General features: G+C 43.4%; 1 protein-coding gene across 2 annotated transcripts in view; it reads left to right on the forward strand.

Moving 5' to 3' along the window:
• Positions 1 to 206: 206 nt before the first annotated feature.
• DHX37 (DEAH-box helicase 37) overlaps positions 207 to 23,714 on the forward strand; it is a 43,466-nt gene continuing 19,958 nt past the window's right edge. For both annotated transcript variants that reach the window (XM_032229126.1, XM_032229127.1), the window contains exons 1-15: positions 207 to 386; positions 1,529 to 1,698; positions 1,820 to 1,932; positions 2,626 to 2,950; positions 5,173 to 5,321; positions 6,730 to 6,822; positions 7,796 to 7,892; positions 9,667 to 9,780; positions 12,952 to 13,053; positions 14,693 to 14,807; positions 16,113 to 16,208; positions 17,929 to 18,008; positions 18,980 to 19,127; positions 20,917 to 20,993; positions 22,477 to 22,709. In XM_032229126.1, coding sequence (XP_032085017.1) covers positions 272 to 386; positions 1,529 to 1,698; positions 1,820 to 1,932; positions 2,626 to 2,950; positions 5,173 to 5,321; positions 6,730 to 6,822; positions 7,796 to 7,892; positions 9,667 to 9,780; positions 12,952 to 13,053; positions 14,693 to 14,807; positions 16,113 to 16,208; positions 17,929 to 18,008; positions 18,980 to 19,127; positions 20,917 to 20,993; positions 22,477 to 22,709 — 2,027 coding nt within the window. In that variant the 5' untranslated portion in view covers positions 207 to 271. The remainder of the gene's footprint in view (positions 387 to 1,528; positions 1,699 to 1,819; positions 1,933 to 2,625; positions 2,951 to 5,172; positions 5,322 to 6,729; positions 6,823 to 7,795; positions 7,893 to 9,666; positions 9,781 to 12,951; positions 13,054 to 14,692; positions 14,808 to 16,112; positions 16,209 to 17,928; positions 18,009 to 18,979; positions 19,128 to 20,916; positions 20,994 to 22,476; positions 22,710 to 23,714) is intronic.

A 23,714-nucleotide genomic window follows, 5' to 3' on the forward strand; every position in this document is an offset into this window, starting at 1 on the left:
TAACTAAAATAAGCCAGTTTCAGCCTCATGGGTTAGCAGCATCGCCCTGCTCGTCCCGTTCCGCTATGACTGGATTCCCCGCCGCGTTTTGCCTCCCACTCGCTCGCGGGAGCCCCGCAAGCCCCTCCTCTTCCTTCGAACGGACTTCTTTTAAAAGTACCATAGAGTCGGAGCCCTGGGTTGGGGGCGAGCGAGTTTTCGCGAGACGAGACGTCAGAAGGCGGAAGTGTTTGCTTCCCGGGGATCCACGTGGGCTGGAGAGGTTGTGTTGATGCGCGCCTCTATGGGGAAGGCGCAAAAGAAGCGCAATTGGCGGGCGCGGCTGCCAGGATCGCCCAGGAGAGGGGCTGCCGCTCCCCAGGAGCCTGTGCAGCTGGAACTGGGAGGTGAATACTATTTTTATATTTTTAAACTCACCTTTTTGATACAGAACTCAATGCCCACCTGGGATTCCCGCCTCCTTTTTGCCTTGTAACAACAGCCTTGCGAGGTAGGCTAAACTGGGAGAGGGAAGGAGGGGGAAAGGGCAGGCCCCAAAGATCAATGTAAAAATTCAATGTAGAGAAAAGTAAAGTCCTACACTCAGGCAAGAAAAACCAAAAGAACATATATAGACTGGGTGAAGCCAGGCTTAAAGCAATGACTGTGAGAGGGATCTTGGAGTCTTAGTGGACAACCAGCTAAACATGAGCCAGAAGTGTGCAGCAGCAGCACCCAATAAAGCCAATGCAATCCTAAATTGCATTAACAGGGGTCTACAATCAAGATCAAGAGAGATACTAATACCACTCTATAAAGCCTTAGTAAGACCACACCCAAAATATTGCATCCAGTTTTGCTCACCACGCTATAAAAATGATATTGAGATTCTAGAAAAAGGGCAGAGAAGAGCAACCAGGATGATGAGGGGACTGGGGGTTAAAACATATAAAGAAAGGTTTCTGGGTATGTCTAGTCTTATGAAAAGAAGGACTAGGGGAGACATGATAGCAGTGTTCCGATATCTCAGGGGTTGCCAGAAAGAAGAGGGAGTCAAGCTATTCTCCAAAGCTCCTTGAGGGCAGGACAAGAAGCAATGTGTGGCAACTAATCAAGGAGAGAAGTAACTTAGAACTAAGGATACATTTACTGACAGTTAGAACAATTAATCAGTGGAACAATTTGCCTCCAGAAGTTGTAATTTCTCCAACACTGGAAATTTTAAAGAGATTTGACAACCATTTGTCTGAAATGGCATAGGGTTTCCTGTTTGAGCAGTGGGTTGGACTAGAAGACCTTCAAGGTACCTTCCAACTCTGTTCTTCTATTCTATTCGACTAATGGGGATTTTGTCAATGCTGAATGATTGTCAAGGGATGTTCCTAACTATTTTGGGATTGCACCCAAGACACCTGTTAACTATTGTTGCTATTTTTGCCTTTGAGTTCATGGGACTTATTTCAGCGTGAACGCGCATGGAGGTGGAGTAGCCAAAGGGTTGCAATTTGACCTGGTGAGCTCATCTTTGTCTTTCTCCCACCCTGACTAGATGAAACCATCTTGAAAGGAGTGGATGGGAGCAACGCCCTTGTCCTTCCGTCTCGAAAAACCCAGGAAAAACCAGCAACCTGCCTTAAAAGTCCAGGAAAGAAACCCCTGACAAAGAAGCAGAAGAAGAATTTGCAAAAGGTTTTGGAACAAAAAGCCAAGAAGGAAAAGGTGGGTGGTTTGATTTTAGGAATACCCCACGCTTGATTGAATAGGGTGACACAGGGAGGCAGGAGACGTCACCCTCATTCTCACATGGTTTTGTTCTGTTGGGTTGGGTTTGAATTTCTAGCGAGCGGAATTGCTGAAAAAGCTGAGCGAAGTCCAGGTGCCTGAAGCCGAAATGAAGCTTCTCTATACCACGTCCAAGCTTGGAACAGGAAAACGGATGTTCCAGGCGAAAAGGTAAGATAAGGAATTGGGGGGTCCCTGGCGCTTTCTGAACTTGGTGGGTTTCTTGCAGACGTTTCATGACCCAGTGCTAGAAGGTGTTGTGGCCCAGATTTGGACAGTGAGGAGGTTAGGGAGGAACATGGGGCAGTCCTGGAGTCTGGGGAAGGCTCTGATGGCTCTGTGTCGTAGGCAGAGAGGAGGCCAGGCCCTTCTGACAGTTATCAGCTGCCTTTGGAGTCAGACTTCAGTGAAGCAGAAGAACAGCTGGAGCCTGTTCCCAGTGTGCGCATGCGCAGATTTGCCAGACGAAAGGAACAGCTAAAGAACAGGGGTCGACTTGGGAGTAAGGCCACAGGTGGAGGATGAATAGCCCCTCCCATGGGAAATAAAAGAGGAGCGAAAGGGGAGTGGAGTTTGCAGGAGACAATTAGTTCATTCCTGCATTCTTGCCAAGTTTTGCGGTGTCTGAAAGATACCGGCCTGGCCACTCTCCAAGCCTGATAAAGGTCGGTAATTGGGAACTCTCTTGAAAGACTGTGGGAGAAGAAAGCCTTTGCTGGAGAGGAATTCACTGTCAATTAAATAAAAGGGGTTTATCAGAACGAGGACTTGGCTTTGTGCTGCTGGGGAAGCCTCGGTCAAAACACCTGAACTTCTTTTCAAATGTTTTGGGCAAAGAGCATCTCGTGTTCCTTGGTGTTTCAGGTCAGTCCAGGAAGCAAGTGTCGGCTGGTCGAAGAAAATCAAAAGCATTGGAGGTGCCAATAGGAAAAGAGGCAGACTTGAGTTGGAGGAGGAAGAGGTAGAAGAAGAGGAGGAGGAGGAGTCTGAGAAGGAAGAACAGGTTGACAAGGCACTCCCAGAAGCTGCCTCTACCACCACCACCAAGACAGAATCTGGAAAGACCCCCAAATCTCCACTCCTTTTAGCCAAAGGACTTGATAAACCTCCTGAGCAAAGAAACACAACTTCTAAACCCACATCTGAACCTGCAGTGTTTGTTCCAGTGGATCGACCCCCTGAGATCCAGGTCAGTTTTGAATCCAGTCCCTAGAGAATGTTCTCATGCCTCATTCAAGTTAGCTAATGAAGCAAATTTGAGCTGATTTGTGTGTGTGTGTGTGTATGTGTGTATAAATGTATATGTATGTATGTATACATACATTTATACACACACACCACACATACATGCATATTATATATATACACACACATTATACATACATACACACACACATATAGCGGTAAAGCTAGCACCTGCGCTCTTATATGATACATCATCAGATCTCTCTCTCTCACACACACACACGCACACATATACACACACACACATATACACACACACATACTTTGCATTGGCATCCATCATTCTCAAAAGACTATGGTACCCAAGCAGCAGATCCCCCACTCTCCACGTGGCAGAAATAGTCCAATGGAACAGCAGAGCTGATACGATTGGTTCCAGCTGCGTTGCAGGAGTTACCAGAACATGGTTGTATACAGTCACAAACTGCTTCCGGGACTCCGGCTCCGGATTTTGCCTCGAGGTTGACTTCTGAAGCCTTTTCCAGTAGTAGATGTAGCCACAAGGTGTTGGCGGTTTGTAATCCGAGTTTCCCTTCTCCTAGAAGATGGCTCTGCCACTTTATCTGCTGTTGGGGCGTAGAGCCCTCCAAACCGTTGACTGTCTTCTCCTGTAAGCCTGGAAAAGGGGCCCTTACGACGTGCTCCCAGCCGGCCCAGCTGGACCAAGGTTACTCCTCCATCGCTCACTCTTTGTCCTGGCTTGTGACAGGCAGAGCCTGGCTTCCCAAACGTTGGGCCCAGGCATCTTCAGGCTGGGTTTTGGGCTTAAAGTGTTATCGGAGCTGCCGTCTTTCTATAAATCTTGGTGGGGGTGTGTGGAGTGCTGGCTTTGTTTCAGTAAGTGGCTTGATTGGCTGTGTGGTTGTATCATGATTGGTGCTGGCTGTGTGTCTATTGTTGTTTCGTGTTGTAATGGCCTGGGCGGTAGGTGGGGCCCGTTTGTTGACTAGGGCTGGTTTCCAGATGTCTGGTAGGCGGGAGGTATCGTCACGTTTATTCATGTTGTGGGGGTATTTCTCTATTTCAATAGCTTCCATAATTATTCTCTTGTTGAAGTGTTCAGTTTTGGAGATTAACCTGGTTTCCTTCAAAATTAATTTCATGTCCTGTAGCTTTAAGGTGCTGGGAAAGGGAGGAAGTTTTTTCTTTTTTCTGACTGTGTTCTTGTGTTCTGCGATGCGTGCATTTATTCTCCTGTTCGTTTGTCCTATGTATGCTGCAGGGCAGATTTTGCATGGTATTTCGTACTCCTTGGTTTTCTAGCTGGATCTTGTCTTTGGGGTTTCTTAAGATGTTGGCTATTTTTTGGTCAGTGCTGAAGGCTGTCGTGATATTGTGCTTGTGGAGAATTTTGCCGATTTTATCTGTGGTGCCTTTGATGTAAGGGAGGAGAGCGATGCCATTGTCCTGTTCTGTGTCTCTGTTCTTGGGGAGTGTCTCATTTTGGATTAGGTTGGTAATTGTTTTTCTTTGGAATCCGTTGGAGATTAATACGTTTGTGAGAGTCTGTAATTCAGTTTTCAGGTGATCTTTGTCGGCTAGGTATTTGGTTCTGGAGATGAGGGTCTTGGCTAAAAAAATCTGCCCTGCCATATATATATATGTTTGGCAGTTCAAATCCCTAGGGCCACGTAACAGAGTGAGCTCTCGTTACTTGTCCCAGCTTCAGCCAAGCTAGCAGTCTGAAAGCACGTAAAAAATGCAAGTAGAAAAATAGGGACCACCTTTGGTGGGAAGGAAACAGCATTCCGTGCACTTTCTGGGTTGAGTCATGCAGGCCACACGACCATGGAGACGTCTTCAGACAGTGCTGGCTCTTTGGCTTTGAAATAGAGATGAACCCCCTAGAGTCAGGAACAACTAACACATGTACGAGGGGAACCTTTATTTTCATCTTTATAGCGCTAGTTTATATATATTTCTAAATCATCTCAGGTGCTAAACCAAAAGCAATGAAATCATCTGGTCCGAGAATGTGAAGTGACATGGAGCTTGCAACGAAAGAAGTTCTTAAGAGTGGAAATATTAACCACGAGCAATTTTAAAACTCCAGGATGTCTGTGGAAATGTAATTAAACCTCCAGAATGATGTGTGTGGAAATTTAATTAACAGTTTGGCTTACCACTCTGTTTATAAATATTCTCTCTTTCTCTTGGTTGTGAAAGGAAGCCAGGTTGAAGCTTCCAATACTGGGAGAAGAGCAGGTGGTAATGGAAGCCGTGCGGGAGAATCCTATCGTCATCCTATGTGGGGAAACAGGTTGTGGGAAAACCACACAAGTGCCTCAATTCCTCTACGAAGCAGGCTACGCAAGGTATGAATTTGGGGGCTTCTAAGGCAGCCCCTTGGACAGGTAGTCCTCGACTTAAAGCAGCCCATTTAGTGACCATACAAAGTTACAACAGCACTTTTTTTCCTCACTTATAACCTTTGCAGCATTCCCTATGGCCATAGGATCAAAATTTGGACGCTTGGCAACTGACTCATTTATGACCGTCCCGGGATCATGTGGTTCCCCTTTGCGACCTTCTGACAAGCAAAACTATTGGGGAATCCACATTCATTCAACAACCGTTTTGCTAATTTCACAACTGCAGTGCTCCACTTAATAATGGGGGCAAGAAAGGTGGCAAAATGGAGGCAAACTCACTTAACAAATGTCTCGCTTAGCAGCCGAACTTTTGGGCTCAGTTGTCGTCAATCAAGAAATACCTCTCTCTGCTTGCTAGAGTGAAATAAAATCAGAATCAGGATAGAGTTTGAAGGGACCTTGAAGGTCTTCTAATCCAGCCCCCTGCTGAAGCAGGAGAACCTATACCATTTCAGATACGTGGCTGTCTAGTCTCTTCTTAAAAACCTCCAGTGACAGAACACCCACAATTTCTGACGGCAACTTCTGTTCCACTGATTAATATTCCTCCCTGTTAGGAAGTTTCTCCTTAATTCCAGGTTGGTTTTCTCCTTGATTAGTTTCCACCTATCAATTAACAATAGCTCACACATATTTTGGCTTCAAACCTTTGTTTTCAAAGGTTTTATTATCTGGTACAAATAATAAATTTAAACCAGTTTCTTTTTCAAGCTTGCCAACTTTACAATGCACGTGTCAGCATTCCAAATATCATGCAGAATTAAATCAGAGTCCAAGGCAGAGCTATCCTTAAAGTTCCAATTTAATAAGACAGACATGTTGGCACATCTGTGGAATCCCAAATCTAAAAGCTTCCTGGGATTCCACCCAGTTGAAAGTTCATGATCTTATCCCCACACCCATAAATCCAACACGTGGTCCAATCTTCTTCAGCCATGCTGGCATCTCCACCCAGCTGGTTCCGGTCAGGTGCAGAGGTGGGTAGACAAAAGATGACCTTGGGCTTCTAGAAAAGAATGACAACACACTCCACAATTGTACTCCTTTCCATTCTCCCTCCCAATTACTACACTAATGAAACAGTATAATGAAATAATAGAGAGTGTGGCAGGCCAAAGATCCTAAAAAGGAATATAACTGCAGGCCTGACAGCACGGATTTCAGCTTCCAGAATTCCTCAGTCAGAATCTTGGGAGTTGGTCCATCCATGCTACCTATGGAATCTTGCAAAGAAGTCCACTCGTCCGGCTAGGGAATTCTGGGAGTTGAAGTCCACACATTGTAAAGTTGCCACGATCAAGAAACTGCTCTTAACGAATTTATTAAAATCTCACCTCAATTCTGTTTGTAGTACCGATAGCATCATTGGGATTACCGAACCTCGGCGTGTAGCGGCGATATCTATGTCTCAGCGAGTTGCAGCAGAAATGAATTTATCTCAACAGTAAGAATGGCCTCTTTCCAATACTAGTTTCAGATATTATTAGGGCGGAAATTTTGTTGAAATAGAAACATAGCATGTTCTGGTATTTAGAATGCAGTACTGCAGGCTACTTCTGTTACTGCGAGTTGCCATCAGTTCAATTGACCAGCTCAAGGTTGACTCAGCCTTCTGTCCTTCCGAGGTGGGCAAAATGAGGACCCAGATTGTTGGGGGCAAGAGGCTGACTCTGTAAACTGCTTAGAGAGGGCTGGTAGTGGCATATAAGTGTAAGGGCTATTGCTATTGCCTTCCTTCCTTCCATAACTCTGCCCACTCCCAAGAGTTCGATCTTGACTGGCTCAAGGTTGACTGAGCCTTCCATCATTCCGAGGTGGGTAAAATGAGGAGCCAGATTGTTGGGGGCAAGAGGCTGACTCTAAACCGCTTACACAGAGCTTATATACCACTGTGAAGTGGTATATAAGTTTAAGGGATATTGCACCTGTCTTAAGTTTTAGAAACAATTTGAGGATTTAATTATCCATATGAGATAGATTTTTCAGGGAATTTAAATAGCTGGGAAGTGATGTGATGGACCTTGTGCTTTGAATGTTTATTACTCTGTTCTTTTGAGAACAATTTCCATAGAGTTATGAGCCAGAGTTTCAACTTGTTCCCTAGTTTGGTTGTTGTTGTTTCTTCTTCTTCTTCTTCTTCTTCTTCTTCTTCTTCTTCTTCTTTCTCCTCCTCCTCCTCCTCCCCCCTCCTCCTCCCAAATCAAACACATTCTCTGAGGTTTTGAAATGACTGTAAGCAAAATAAAACCGGAAAGTATTTCAAGATAAGGAACCTAATCTTCTTTAAGCATTTATTTGCCATTTACATTTGCCCTAAATACTTCCAGCGAGATAGGTTTAAATGGCATCATCTCAGTTTTGTGTGTTGTGAGGGAAATCTGACAACCTCAACCTGGTTTCCACATTCTCTGTACCAGTGTGATTTCCTACCAAATCCGTTATGAGGGGAATGTGACGAAGGAGACGAAAATGAAGTTCATGACGGATGGTGTGCTGTTGAAAGAAATCCAGAAGGTGAAGATTTTTTACATTTTCCTCTTTTGAAATGTGGGGTGGAAATTGATTTTTAGGAGAATGCGCATACATGCAGAACATTTTCTCACTTTAGCACAGGGCTCTCTAACCTCGGCATGTTTTAAGACTTGTGGCCTTCAACTCCCAGAATTCCTCAGACAGCTTAAGACTTGTGGCCTTCAACTCCCAGAATTCCTCAGCCAGTTTAAGACTTGTAGACTTCAACTCCCAGAATTCCTCAGCTAGCTTAAGACTTGTGGCCTTCAACTCCCAGAATTCCTCAGCCAGTTTAAGATTTGTGGCCTTCAACTCTCAGAATTCCTCAGCCAGTTTAAGACTTGTGGCCTTCAACTCTCAGAATTCCTCAGCCAGGATTTCTGAAAGTTGAAGTCCATGCATCTTAATGGCTGGAGATCTCTGTTTTAGCTGGTCCGAGAAGAGATTTTTGGGAGTCAGATAATCTCTTCTTCCTGCTTCTTCCCCAGTAAGGAAACAAAAGAGTGAAGGAGATTTCTTTCTTTCTGTTCCTTCTTAAAAGGCCTTGAAATTCCCAATAGTATTGCAAGTAGTCCTCAACTTAACGGCCACAATTGGGGTCAGAATTTCTATTGCTAAGCCAGGGGGTTGTAAAATGAGTCACGTCCAATTTTGCATCCTTTTTTTTTCTTTTTAGTATGATTGTTAAACATGACTGCAGTTGTTAACTGAATGACACGGCCATTAAGTGAATCCAGTTTCGCACATTGATTTTGCTTGTCTCAACATCTTTTTAATAGTGTGACAAAACTGGATGAAGTACTCTAGGTGTGGTCTTACTAGGGCTTTATGGAGTGGTGTTAGTACTTCCATTGATCTTGATTGTATCCCTCTGTTAATGCAATTTAGGATTGCATTGGCTTTTTTGGCTGCCGCCGTACACTGCTGGCTCATTTTTAGCTGGTTGTCCACTAAGACTCCAAGATCCCTCTCACAGTCACTGCTATGAAGCCTGGTTTCATCCAGTCTAATTATGTACTTTTGACTTTTCTTACCTAAGTGTAGGACTTTACTTTTCTCTACATTGAATTTCATTTTGTTAGATCGGGCCCAGTGTTCAAATCTGTCAAGATCCATCTGGATCTTGAGTTTATCTTCTAGGGCCGTGATGGTGAACCTATGTCACAGGTGGCACACAAAGTCATATTTGCCAGCTTCGGCACACATTGGCCAACTGATTTTCGGTCTTCTGGATGAGACTATTTTCGCCCTCCACAGGCTTCAGGGAAGCCTCCAAAACCTGGGGAAGGTGAAAATTCCCCTTGCCCCTGCGGGGGTCACTCGCGCCTGCGCAGATGGGTGGGCGTGCGCGATGGCACTCACGCACACAGTTTTGACACATCTTTAGAAAAGGTTAGCCATCATTGTTCTAGAGTGTTGGATATTTCTGCCAGCTTACTATCACCTGCAAAGAAAGTGACTTACAGCTGGTACTCACCCTTATAACTGGTATTCACACTTACAATGGTTGCACTGTCTCCATGGTGACCTGATCAAAATTTGGGCATTTGGCAACTGGTTCACACTTAACGACGGCTGCAGTGTCCCAGGCTCACGTGATCTCCATTTGTGACCTTCCCTGCCAGTTTCCGACAAACAAACTCAATGGATTCACTTAATGACTGTACAATTTGCTTAACAGAACCTGGATTCACTTAATAACCATACGAGTCTGTATATGTTCTGTTGGTTTGGGTTTTTCTGGCCTAATTCTCCCACCTCTTAATTTTTTTTTCAGGATTTTTTGTTATCCAAATACCACGTCATAATTCTGGACGAAGCCCACGAGAGGAGCGTCTATACCGACATCTTAATTGGTCTTTTATCTCGCATCGTGCCTCTTCGAGCCAAGGTAAAGCAGAAAGAAGGAATTCATTCAATGTAGGCAGTATTTCCACACTGAGCTCAGTTTAATCAAAAGGTGTCTTACTTGGTGATAAATACTTCATCAGTTTTGGTAACAACACTATAAAAAAGATGTTGAGACTCTAGAAAGAGTGCAGAGAAGAGCAACAAAGATGATGAGGGGACTGGAGATTAAAACATACGATGAACGGTTGCAGGAACTGGGCATGGCTAGTCTAGTGAAGAGAAGGAGCGGGGGAGACAGGATAGCAGTCTTCCAGTATTTGAGGGGCTGCCATAGAGAGGAGGGGATCAGGCTATTTTCCAAAGCACCCAAAGGCCAGACAAGGAAGAATGGATGGAAACTGAACAAGCAGAGATTCAACCTAGAAATAAGGAGACATTTTCTGACAGTGAGACCAATCAATCAGTGGAACAGAAGTTGCCTTCAGAAGTTGTGGGAGCTTCATCACTGGAGGTTTTCAAGAAGAGATTGGACTGCCATCTGTCAGAAATGGTGTAGGGTCTCCTGCTTGGGTGTGGGGTTGGACTAGATGACCTACAAGGTCTCTTCCAACTCTGTTAATCTGTTAAAATTTGTTCAACCAGAAACTCTTCTCTCCCAAGCAGGGAAGGGAGGTCCCAAGATTGGGCAAACTCTTTAAGAAGGAAAAACACTGGGCAAGACAGCAGAAATATAGACCTGGAAAGTCGATGAAAAATCTTTGGTTTGGTTGGGGAATTTGTAGGATTTTTCTGGAAGCATTTGATGATTGTGGTCCAGCAGAGAAAATTATCTGATGTTTCACCAGTAACTTTGGATGAGCTCTTCAGTCATCTACAGGCAACTGACTGGGATCCTGTCTTCAGGACTTCTGGTTGCTCTTTAGCCGAGCTGGCTTCCGATTGGTTCAGGTTGGTGAGGGCTCACCTCTGATTGGTTATTTGTCTGAGATGGGCAGGGCTAGACATTGCAATGACACAACTTGCAATCTTAGGTCTCCAGGATTGCTGTTGATATCTCTGTTTCTGGATGGTCCTTTTGGACCTAAACTGTTCTGAAGGAACAGTGATAGAGAAGAGCATGTCCTGCTGATCTCAGGGGCATCGCAAAGCCCCTGATTGAGCCAGGAGAAAGCTCTTTTTGCCAGCTACAAGAGAAGCAACCAAAATGGCTGCAGAAGGTTGGGACAAGTCTCTGAAACAGAAGCTGTGCAGGAGTGTGTGTCGAATTGGTGAGAAAATTTTTTATTATTAGAGAAGGGAAAACCCAAAAGAATTGGAATTTAAAATATAATTGAAGATAGAAGAAAACAAGCGGCGAATCAACTCTGGTTTAAGACTAGCGTGTTATCTTCTCTACCTTAACTTTATTTGTTTTCTGTGGATGGACTCTTTACAAATGCCTCTTGCTTTTAAACTGGAGTGGTCTCTTTTTCTTCCTTCTTCCTCTATACTTTTTCCATTTTTGGTATTCGTGGTTTAAAAGCTTCTTCTCTTGTAAGTAAGGCTGGGACGCAGTGTAATTTTTACAGGTTTTTTTTCTCTCGGACAGAGAGGCAGAAACAGATGGAAAAGAGGTAACACTGCCATCTAATGGCTAGAGGCTTGGCAATATCTGATATTGCAAAGCTATAAGCTTTGTTTACTGAAAGGCTCAGTGGGAAATGTTTTGTTGATACAGATGTTCCTTTGAAGGAAAGAGAAAACTTGGATTTGATAAACTCCACTGAATTTGTTTGACCTAAAAAGTCTCAGATATTTTGGCAATGTTTATAACCTGGAAAATGGCACAACGTGAAGAAGAAAAGGCACTATGCAAAGAATGTTCTTAGAAATTCAAAAAATTGTAATAATTACAGAGAGAATTGAAAAGAGATTTGAAATTATAGATCAAAATACAGAAAGTACAGGGACAGTGATGAAGTTTGAGGACAGAGCTGAAAAAAATAACAGAGACATATGAAAGTGATAAGAAAATTGTTGACACTGATAGCAAACTGAGAGTGGAAGGAAATGACAGGTGTGAAATACGGAAAGGAGAAATTGATGAACCGGATCTTCATTTCGAATGTAGCTGATAAACAGAATAGATAACGGGTTTCGAATTCTTATAATGAACAACAGGTTCTTAAGAGAAGTCTACATAAGACTTATCAAGAAAACATTTAGAATACAGACTTCACAAATGGCAAGAGATATTGGACTACACTATCTCTGGAAGGATACAGGATGATGAAATGAAATGTCACAATAACTTTTAGTTAAATGTAGTTAAATTTTGAGTGCTATGTACAACGTAATACTGGCTATAGTCAAATGATTAATAATGATAACAAAGTATTTATATATACTACATTGATAATATGAAATCTTATACAAACTGAGTGAGGATTATGGAGATGATGTTGAAAAGCCTTTTTATAAAAGTTAAACAATTTTATATAGAATAGAATATAAAGATGCAATATCTTTATATTCTAAATATTTATATTCTATCTTAATGGATGATCTCGGGTGATGTGATAAAATGTCATAATATAAATACGTTAAAATTAATATGCCTTATGTTGAAAGGATGTAATAATAGCTGGGCTTAATGGATGTTTAATAAGTATAACAATTTGTATACATGTATATTAGATTGATGATACTAACAATGGGGAAAAACATGGAATTGGAAACTATTAGAGAATGTTATCAATGCTAAAATGATTGAATGACTTAGAATAGGATGAAGCATAATAACAATGTACAGTATACAAAGATATCTTGACTGTCAATAAGTAAATTTTGATGAAATTTGAGGACCACAGACAGGACACAGAAAGATTTTGTAACCAATCGACACACTGTGTGTAATTGAAGAGGCTTTTATGTTATATGTGTTGTGTGTTTGTGTTTGTCTGAAAATAAAAATGTTATTAAAAAAAAAGAAATGGTGTAGGGTCTCCTGCTTGGGCGAGGGGGAGGTTGGACTAGATGACCTACAAGGTCCCTTTCATTTGTCTTCAAGCAAGCTAAAAGCCAGCTAAAACCGTTTGCTAGATTTAAGGGAAAGCCTATACGGATACCTCGCCTTCCTCCTCTTGTCCCCCCCCCAAAAAAAATCTTTCTAATCTTTAATTCTGCCATGAAAACCCAACCTTTGAACGTTTCGTTTCTCTTTCGTTGTCAGAAAGGGCAGCCGCTGAAACTGATCATCATGTCTGCAACGCTACGAGTTGAGGATTTCACCGCTAACCAGAAACTGTTTCCTGTTACTCCTCCAGTTATCCAGGTGAAAAAGGAGTGGGGGATGGGGGTTAGGAAAAATGCGATTTTAGAACATTTTTCACAGGCTTTCTTTACTTCAATACAACCCACTTTACCAATCTCGTTCCAAAGTGTTCTGACCGAGGCTTTCCAAGAGCAGGAAGCAAATTCCTTGTCCCGGCAAAAACCCCTTTTATTAATTTACTGTGAATTCTGCTCATTCACATCCAGCAAACTCTTTCAAGGGAGGATTTACAGTTACAGACCTTATCTGGCTTGGAGAGCTGCCAGGCCGATATCTGCAGAACTTGTCTAGGAGTCTCGGAGGGTGACGAACCAATGAAGCGAACTAATTGTCTCCTGCAAATTCCACCCCCCTTTTGCTCCTCTTTTATTTCCTCTGGGAGGGACCATTCATTGTCCACCTGTGGCCTTACTCCCAAGTTCTTTAGTTGTTCCCTTTGTCTGGCAACTCTGCGCATGCGCACACTGGGAACAGGCTCCAGCTGTTCTTCTGCCTCACTTATGTCTGACTCTGAAGGCAGCTGATAATTGGCATACGGCTCTGGCCCCCTCTCTGCCTCCAACACAGAGCCCTCATCCAAGTCTTCCCCAGACTCCAGGACTGGCCCAGGTTCCTCCCCAACCTCTTCACTGCCCGAGTCTGCTGCCAGCTCTGCTGGCTACTAGCGGGCCTCTCCAGTTCTGACTCAGCTTTGCTGAATCAGGCTGCAATAAGTGCTGAAGCTGACCTGGCTGGTCAGAGTTTGCAGCAGCAATCACATACAGAAAGCACAGTAACTGATTGAGCAGGATTCAAAATCATAATAATATACAATACATTACCAAAAGCAGGTTTTCCAAGGTAGCGGTAAATGCAAGCATAACACAAGCAGTTTCACTTTCAGTTCTCGGCTAAGCCAAGCTCCTTGTTGCTCATATTTCAGCGTCCAAATAGCCCTCATTGGCTGACCTTGTTCCCATGTATCAGCTGAATACCATGGATGCTGGATGGCTAACCTATTTGCCAGCGAATGCCAAAAGCGGGAGGAGTGCAGGGGGTCATGCAGGGGCTCATAATTCTATGTGCAACCCCCCTCCCATGCATGCACGTGCGACCTCTGCCCTCCCCCACTTTTTGCGCATGATCGACCCGTTTTGCACCCTCTCTGGGCTCCAGAGGCTTTCTAGTAGCCTGGGGAGGGCAAAAACTACCTCCCCGCCCCCCAGAGGCTTCAGGAGGGTTCCTTGAAGCCTCCGGAGGGCGAAAAATGGCCCTTCAGGCAACCTGGAAGTCTGTTCCTGAACTTCTGGTTTGCACATTGGGCCGTTTTTCATTCTCCAGAGGCTATGAAGACCGAAGTCTGCTGGCCATCATGTGCATTGGAGCTGACAGGGCAACACCTCGCGTGCCTTAACAAATGGTTCCGCGTGCCACCTGTGGCACCCGTGTCATAGGTTCGCCATCACAGTGGTAGGCAGAAGCAGAATTTTTCTTATTATTATTTTCCTCCCCAAAACTAAGGTGTGTCTTATATTCCAGAGCATCCTATACTCTGAAAAATACAGTAATTTAATTGCGCTTCAGACCATTGTTTCAGTGTCTTCTTGCAATTTAGCACATTGTTGTTGTTGTTTTACCTGTGGTCTTTTTTCTCTGTCAGGTGGATGCAAGGCAGTTTCCAGTCACTGTTCATTTCAACAAAAGGACCCCATTGGAAGATTACAGCGGGGAATGTTTCCGGAAAGTCTGCAAAATTCACCGAATGCTTCCTCCAGGTCAGGGGGCTGATTAAAAAAACCAACAACAGTTGCCTAAAGAGATACCTAGGCAAGAAAATGTTGTCTTTGCAAAGCATTCAAGTTTTAGCAGCACGTAATTCCCTGACAATGAAGCAGTGAAGTTCCAACCTTGATGCTTGGTTATTTTCTTGCAGACGTTTCATTACCCAACTGGGTAGCATCATCAGTGCTAGAAAGAAGTAGGGATTGCAAAGAGGAGGACAACTCTGGGATTCTTGGTGCTCTCCAAGCTTAGTTATTTTCTTGCAGACGTTTCATTACCCAACTAGGTGACACCACCAGTGCTAGAAAGAAGTAGGATTTGCACCCTGCTAACACTGATGATGTTACCTAGTTGGGCTATGAAATGTCTGCAAGCAAACCAGCAAGCTCAGAGAGTCAGGTTTCCGAAGGATGCCCTAATTAGCCTCCAGCCAAGTTTCAAAAGAAAACCAGTCATTTATTAGGAGCACCATTTTGGTAATACCGTATTGCAGTCAGATCGAAGCCTCATTTGTATTACAGCTGAACTTTACCCCTGTTCCTTCCCTCCTCTCAGTCTGTGTCATAAATCACATTCCCCAATGTGGTGCACCCCTCCAAGCCTGCTGTAGTAATCTGAGATCTGACTCTAGCCGAAGGTATGGGTGGAATGCGCTCCTCCCCCCTTCTCTCACCATGGCAACTTTATGAGTTGACACAGAGCACCAAGGATCCTCTTCCTGTTTTCCTTCTCTTCTATTCCACACACCGCACTCCCTTTTAAAACTGATGATGTTATCTAGTTGGGTCGTAAAATGTCTGCAAGAAAACAACCAAACTCACAGAGCACTAAGGACCGCACAGATCAACCCTGAACTACAAATATTCCCTTTAAAGTTCCGCTCTGCTGCTTCCCCAAAGCTGCCCCCCCCCCCAAGCTGGATCCTTACCCCCATCATCCCCAGCCAGGTCTTTCAGTATTTAAACATTTTGATACTCTGCAAAGGGAGCAGGAGGTTTTCATTTTGGGGGGAGACAGGTGTTCTACGGTCTTCGCAACTTTCCCTTAGGTCAGCGGTTCTCAACCTGTGGGTCTGGACCCCTTTGTGGGTCGAATGACCCTTTCACAGGGGTCGCCTAAGACCATCGGAAAACACATATTTTTTTAAAAAAATACAGAAAATATAAAATAATTTTATGGTTGGGAGTCACCACAACATGAGGAACTGTATTAAAGGGTTGCGGCATTAGGAAGGTTGAGACCCTCTGCCTTAGGTGGTCCCGTTTAAAATGCCATCCTTCCTTCCTTCCCTTTCGCAGGGGGCATTTTGGTGTTCTTAACCGGACAGGCCGAAGTCCATTCTCTGTGTCGGAGGCTGAGGAAGTCCTTCCCTTTTTGCAAAAATGCAACCCCAGGTAAGTTTTGCCCTCTTAAAATTTACTCCTGTTGTCCTCCTATTTAAGACTTTCTCAAATAGCAATGCGAAAAAGGGCCAGTTAATGCAGCCTTTTCTTCTTTGCTCTGGGAGGGTGCAACCAGAGGCCATCCAGAGGTTTGTGGTGTTAACTTGGCCAAGGGATTGTGCGAGGTGTAAATTCAAGCATCAGGTTATTTACCTGTGCTCTGCATTTCTCGGTAGGTGACCTGGTTTAAATCTTTAGGGATGATACACAGCTGTTTTTTTTTTCTTTGCTAAGAGCAGAAAATATACAGGTAGTCCTCGACTTACGATGCTCAACATTTCTGTTGCCATTTGATGCAGTTGTTAAGTGAATTTTGCCTTGTTTTACGACCTTTCTTGCCTTGATGGTTAAGTGAACCACTGCCGTGTTAACTTAGTAACTCGGTTGCTAAGTGAATCTGCATTCCCCATTAACTTTGCTGGTCACAAAATGGGACCACATGACCCCAGGACACTGCGAGTCATAAATATGCAACTGTCATAAATACGAGTTGCCAAGCATCCAAATTATAATGATGTGACCCACGGGGGTGCTACAACAATTATCAGTGTGAAAACGCTTGCAAGTCACTTTTTTCAGTGATGTCGTAACTTTGAGCGGTCACTAAATGAACTGTTGTAGTCTTGTGGCAATTGATTTTTCTCCACTCTTTCACCTCTCTGAAATGACTCTGACATCCGGTGATTTGTGAAACCCCATCTTTATCACTCTTAAATTGGCTTTTTGAATCATTCACTCTGGAGCTGTTTCTCTCTGGCCACTTTAAGAGAGGAACGCTTCACCTCCCATAACTCCCCAGCCAGAATGGATGGGCGTGCTGGGGAATTCTGGGAGTTAGTTCATCTGTGCTAACTGGAAAAAAATGGGAGTTGGTCCACCCCTGCTGGCTGGGGAATTCTGGGAATTGAAGTCCATCCATGTTGCCTATGGAATTGTAGGTAATGAAGTCCATAGTGGGTGGGGGATTCTGGGAGTTGAAGTCCATCCATGTTGGCTAGGGAATTCTGGGAATTAAAAGTCCATCTATGTTTCCTGGGGAATTCTGGGAGTTGAAGTCTATCCATGTTGCCTGAGGAATTATAGATGATGAAGTCCATATTGGATGGGGAATTCTGGGAGTTGAAGTCCATCTATTTTACCTGAGGAATTACAGGTGATGAAGTCCATATTGGATGGGGAATTCTGGGAATTGAAATCCATCCATGTTGCCTGAGGAATTATAGGTGATGAAGTCCATATTGGATGGGGAATTCTGGGAATTAAAGTCCATCTATGTTTCCTGGTAAATTCTGTGATTTGAAGTCCGTCCATGTTGCCTGGGGAATTATAGATGATGAAGTCCATATTGGATGGGGAATTCTGGGAGTTGAAGTCCATCTATGTTGCCTGGAGAATTCTGGGAGTTGAAATCCATGTGGGCTGGGGAATTATGGAAGTTAATGTCCATTTACATTTCCTGGGGAATTTTTGGAGTTGAAGTCCATTCGTGTTACCTGGGGAATTATAGACGATGAAGTCCATATTGAATGGGGGATTCTGGGAGTTGAAGTCCATCTATGTTGCTTGGGGAATTCTGGGAGTTGAAGTCCATCCGTGCTAGCTGGGGATTTCTGGAAGTTCTACTAACATTTTATAGTCCTGATTGAGAAAGATGTGTCTTTGCTCTTTGTAGGCTCTGAAGATGAGGACAATTCTGTAGAAGCCATCAGAAGGTTTAAGAAATCCAGACAGAAAAAGAAGCATGCTCTTCAAGTAAGCTAAATTTTCCTGCACTGTCACAAATGCAGGCTGGTTGCCAAGAGCCCAAATTTTGCTCACGTGACCATTTTGTATGCTGCAAAAGTTACAGGCGCAAGTTGTAAGTCACTTTTTTCACTGCTACTGTAACTTTGGCCATTAAATAAATGGTTATAAGGACAACCTATATTTTCTCTTTCTTTTAAAAAAATCCCACCAAATATCTTAGTTTTGCACATTCATCTCCTTTAGTACATTCTGTCTACTAAATGATAAGAATCTGATTTATCTTCTTGCTTTAGATGATTGGATATTTTCGTACTTTTCAAATAGATCTTAAGATCATGTGAAACGTTAATACCACTTTATCATGCTTTAGTAAGGCTACACTTGGAATCCTGCATCCAGTTTTAGTCACCACGATGTAAAAAAGATTTTGAGACTCTACAAAGAGTGCAGAGAAGAGCAACAAATAAAGTGACTAAATGACTAAATGACTAATCAAAGATGTTTAGGGGACTTGAGGATAAAACATAAAAAATAATTGCTGGAACTGGGTAGGTCTAGTTTAATGAAAAGAAGGACTAGGGGAGACATGATAGCAATGCTCCAATATCTCAGGGGCTGCCACAAAGAAGAGGGAGTCAAACTATTCTCCAAAGAACCTGAGGGTAGGACAAGAAGCAATGGGTGGAAACTAATCAAGGAGAGAAGGAACCTGAACTAAGGAGAAATTTCCTGACAGTGAGAACAATTAATCAGTGGAACAGCTTCCCTCCAGAAGTTGTGAATGCTCCAACACTGGAAGTCTTTAAGAAGAGATTAGATAACCATTTGTCTGAAGTGGTGCAGTGTTTTATGCCTAAGCAGGGACTAGAAGACCTCTAAGGTCCCTTCCAATTCTTGTTATTCTACTACTTCTAAATTTTAAATCTAGAAGGATGTCAAGTCTTTGAAGTTGTTGTTGTTTGTCTCTTTCTTTCTAGACCCTGCCCAAAATTGATCTGGATAATTATTCCATTGTGCCGATCGACGAAGGAGACGAAGACCGAGAGGCCGCGGAAGATGATGAAGAAGCGAACTCGGCTGGTTCAGATCTCGACCTTGATCTGGGCGAAGATTGTCTGCAAGGAGGTTTGTTCTTTCTGAGCCTTTGTGTTCTGACCCAGCCTTAGCAGAAGCAAGAAACAGACTCTTGGACACGAAAAAAACCCTCTTTATTTACCTTTTGTGAATTAATTGCATTCATCCACCAAAAAGTCCAGGCAATAATCCTTCAAGGAGTTAACTGCAGTAACAGACCTTATCATCTCCTTGGGATAATTGCCAGGCCATGAGTTCCCAGCTGAAAGGCTGCAAATTAAGTTCTGGCAAGCAGTTTTTGTGGCATGAAACACAATGAGTAAAATCTTCAGAAATACAAACTGTTGTCTCCTACGACCACCACTGCCCTTTCCTTCTATTTATTCCCCAGTCAGGGTAGGGCTATTCAGCATCCACGTGTGCTTTGCTTCCCAAGTCGACTCCTTGACCCCTGTTGTTCCCCTCTCCTGACAGCTCTGTGCATACATGCATCTGGAACAGGCCCCAGCTGTTCTTCCTCCCCACTTATCTCAGCTTCCAAAGGCAGCTGCCTCTCCGATAGCTGGGAAATGTTGGACGGCTCTGGCTCTATCTCTGTGCCCGACGCAGAGCATCCATCAGAGCCTTCCCCAGACTCCAAAACTGGCCCAAGTTCCTCCCCAACCTCCTCATCGTCCAAATCTGCCACCTGGTCCACTGACAGCTGGTGGGCCACAACACTTTAAAAGTTGGCTGAGTTTGCACAGAAGACCAGAGAGATTTTAAATCATGATTAGCTGATCAAACCACATGAGGCATAATAAGATGAGGCACTATGTAATGCAGCCTCTTTTTTTCTGTTTGTATGGACAGATCTTGCCTTCATATCAACATAGAAAAACAAACCCTGGCTTATTCAACAAACCACGAATGTTAAGTTAGCACCTTATTATATCACCTCCTCAAAGATGTTGGTCTGCCTTTAATAACAGGAGATGTTTTTTTAAGGTTGAGTGTCCCTGTTTGTAAAGTAAACACCCTGTTAGATTTATGCTCAATATGACTCTCAAATAAAATCACAAAGAAGCTAGTTCTCATGAAGCTGCCAGAAAAATAGGTGCTGCTTTTTCTTCTTCCATTGCCTCTTAGCTCTTATTTGGAAAAACAAATTGAAATGTATTTATTTACTGGTTATATTTATATTTTTATACTGCCTTATTTCCCGAGGATTCACAGATGTGAGCAATTAAAATAAAAACGTGTAAGGTTAATGATCAAACAGTTAAAAAAATAGTAGTTTTCTTACTGTGTCTGGAAAATACATATTATACTACTAATAACCTAGCAGGCTAATCTTTTCAGCACTTAGATACCTGTATTTTTCAGAGTATGATGCACCTTTCCCCCACAAAAAGGAGGCTGAAAATCTGGGTGCGTCTTATACACCGAATACAGCATTTCTGGCCTCCTAAAACCCCACCCCCTTTGCAAAAATGGCCGTGCATAGCCTTTAGGAGGCTTCCAGAGTGCTCCTGGTGGCTGGGGAGGGCAGAAATGAGTGAAAAATGGCTCAGTCTTTGCCCCCCCCAGCCCCCAAGAGCACTCTACAAGCCTCCCAAAGGCTACGCACGCCCTGTTTTTTGCTCGTTTTTGCCCCCCCAGCCCCAAGGAAAACTTTGTAGGCCTCTCAAACCCTCTGCATGCCCCATTTTTCACAAAAAAACCGAGGCATGCAGAGGGTTTGGGAGGCCTGCAGAGTGCAAAAACGGGGTTTTTTTTTTTTTACCTCTTCAAAATCTTGGTGCGTCTTATACTCCAAAAAATACGGTATATGTTTTCCCTGTTTATAATTTGAATGCAGGTGAAAAACCGGATTCTTCCCACCCTCTTTACGTTCTTCCTCTCTACTCTTTGCTGGCTCCTGAAAAACAAGCCAAGGTAAGATTAAACACCCTTGTAGGAATATTGGGGTACATTCGGAAAAGCTGCCTGTACTTATGAACATTTCTAGACAGAATAACTTTATTGTCCTTTTGAACTTACACTAAGTTCACTAACTTACACTTCACTAACTTACAGGTGAAACTCGAAAAATTAGAATATGTGCAAAAGTTCATTTATTTCAGTAATGCAACTTAAAAGGTGCAACTAATATATGAGATAATACTCATTAAATGCAAAGCAAGATAGTTCAAGCCGTGATTTGTCATAATTGTGATGATTATGGCTTACAGCTCATGAAAAACCCCAATGCACCATCTCAGAAAATTAGAATATTACATGCAATCAATAAAACAAGGATTATACATAGAACAATATTGGACCTCTGAAAAGTATGCATGTACTCAGTACTTGGTTTGGGCCCCTTTTACAGCAATTGCTGCCTCAATGCGGCGTGGCATGGAAGCTATCAGCCTGAGGCACTGCTGAGGTGTTACGGAAGACCAGGATGCTTCAATAGCGGCCTTCAGTTCTTCTGCATTGTTGGTCTCATGTTTCTCATCTTTTTCAAACCAAGCTTGAACTATCTTGCTTTGCATGTAATGAATCTATCTCATATATTAGTTTCACCTTTTAAGTTGCATTACTGAATGAAATAAATGAACTTTTGCACGATATTCTAATTTTTTGAGTTTCACCTGTACATTTCATTAAAATGAAATTTCATTGCATACAGCTGTCAAAGGGTCACCATCCCCAATATACGCTACGTAAACATGACAAAAATAAAAATAAATACAAAATTATGTATTTATACTCTGTGCCATATAACATATTTATAATATGTTATATGGCACAGAGAAACAACTAGTCCGGATGTATAAATGTACGTGGTGAGCAGAACAAATCTTGCGAGTTTGCCAGATGGGTGGCGTAGGGAGCAAAGCTGTTATAGAATCTGGTAGTCCTACTAGAAATACTTCAAAACCTCCTCCCAGAGGGGAGCAACAGAAACAGGCCGTGAAGTGGGTGTGTGGGGGTCTCTAACAATGCTTTGAGCTCTAAGCGCATAGTGCTTCTAAGCAGTATCCTGAATAACACGAAGTGAGTTTCCTATAATCTCTACTGTCCTCACCACTCTCTGTAGGGACTTTCTATCTGAGGCACTGGAGCCCCCAAAACAAACAGGGATGCAGTTTGTTAAAACGCTCTCAGTCATGCCTCTGTAAAAATTGCAGTCTCCCAGGGTCGTGTGTTCACCTTTTGCGACCTTCTGACAAGCAATGGCAAGGGTTAGGATAACCCAGTAATGGAGCCTTGACAAATAGGACATGGCTGGCAGGAAACCTGAAGCTCTTCCCAACATGAAGAGCATTATCACAAATGCTCCTTGTGGAAGGGGTGACTAGTAGACTTCATTCTCTTGTCTTTGGTGAGATGGTTGCTTTTTCTCATCTGTTGAAACCTGTGCCCATCTCAGGTTTTCAGACCATCTCCACCTGGGACCAGACTGTGCGTTGTGGCCACCAACGTGGCGGAGACGTCTCTGACCATCCCGGGCATCAAATACGTCGTTGATTGCGGGAAGGTCAAGAAACGGTTCTACGACAAAGTAACCGGCATCTCATCCTTCAAGGTTGTGTGGACATCCCAGGCTTCAGCCAACCAGCGGGCAGGCCGAGCCGGCCGAACGGAGCCAGGCCACTGTTACAGGTCAGCTAACTTGCTTTTTCTTCTTCTTTACAGAGCTGAAAATCAGGATGCTCAAATGTGGCCCAAATGTCCTCGGTGCTGGTTTTCTTGTGGACATTTTATGACCCAACTAGGTAACATCATCAGTGTTAGAAAGGAGTGGGGGGGTCCCCTTATTTTTTATCTAGTAATGATTAGTTCTCTCTTTGTTGATGGGAATCTTCTTTATTAAGATAAAGGTTCCCCTCACACATATGTGCTAGTCATTCCTGGCTCTAGGGGGGCGGTGCTCATCTCCGTTTCAAAGCCAAAGAGCCAGCGCTGTCCAAAGACGTCTCCGTGGTCATGTGGCCGGCATGACTAAACGGCGAAAGCACACGGAACGCTGTTACCTTCCCATCCAAGGTGGTCCCTCTTTTTCTACTTGCATTTTTTATGTGCTTTTGAACTGCTAGGTTGGCAGAAGTTGGGACAAGTAACGGGAACTCACTCCGTTACGCAACACCAGGGATTTGAACCGCCTAACTGCCAACCTTTCTGATTGACAAGCTCAGCGTCTTAGTCACTGAGCCACTATGTTCCTCTATCTTCTTTATTAGTCTGTTTTATTGCTTCACTGTTGTTCTGGTATGACAGGGCAAGCCATTTGTATAAAGGCGGTCCTCCACTTAATGACCACAAATTGAGCCCAAAATGTATGTTGCTAAGTTAGAAATTTGTTAAGTGAGTTTTGGCCCATTTTACAACCATAGTTGCCACAGCTTTTCAGTGAATTACTGCAGTTGTTAAGTGAACCTGGCTACCCCGTTAATTTTGCTTAGCGGAAGGTCGCAAAGGGTGATCACCTGTCCTTGGGATGCAGCAACGGTCATAAGTATGAACCAGTTGCCAAGCATCTGAATCTTGATCATGGGGATGCTACAAAGGTTGTAAGCGTGAAAAACGGTCATGGGTCACTTTTTTCAGTGCCATTGTAACTTTGGTCACGAAATGAACTGTTGTAGATCGAAGATTACCATGGATAAA

The sequence above is a fragment of the Thamnophis elegans genome, chromosome 13 (genome assembly GCF_009769535.1).
Source record: "Thamnophis elegans isolate rThaEle1 chromosome 13, rThaEle1.pri, whole genome shotgun sequence".
Taxonomy (NCBI): Eukaryota; Metazoa; Chordata; class Lepidosauria; order Squamata; family Colubridae; genus Thamnophis; species Thamnophis elegans.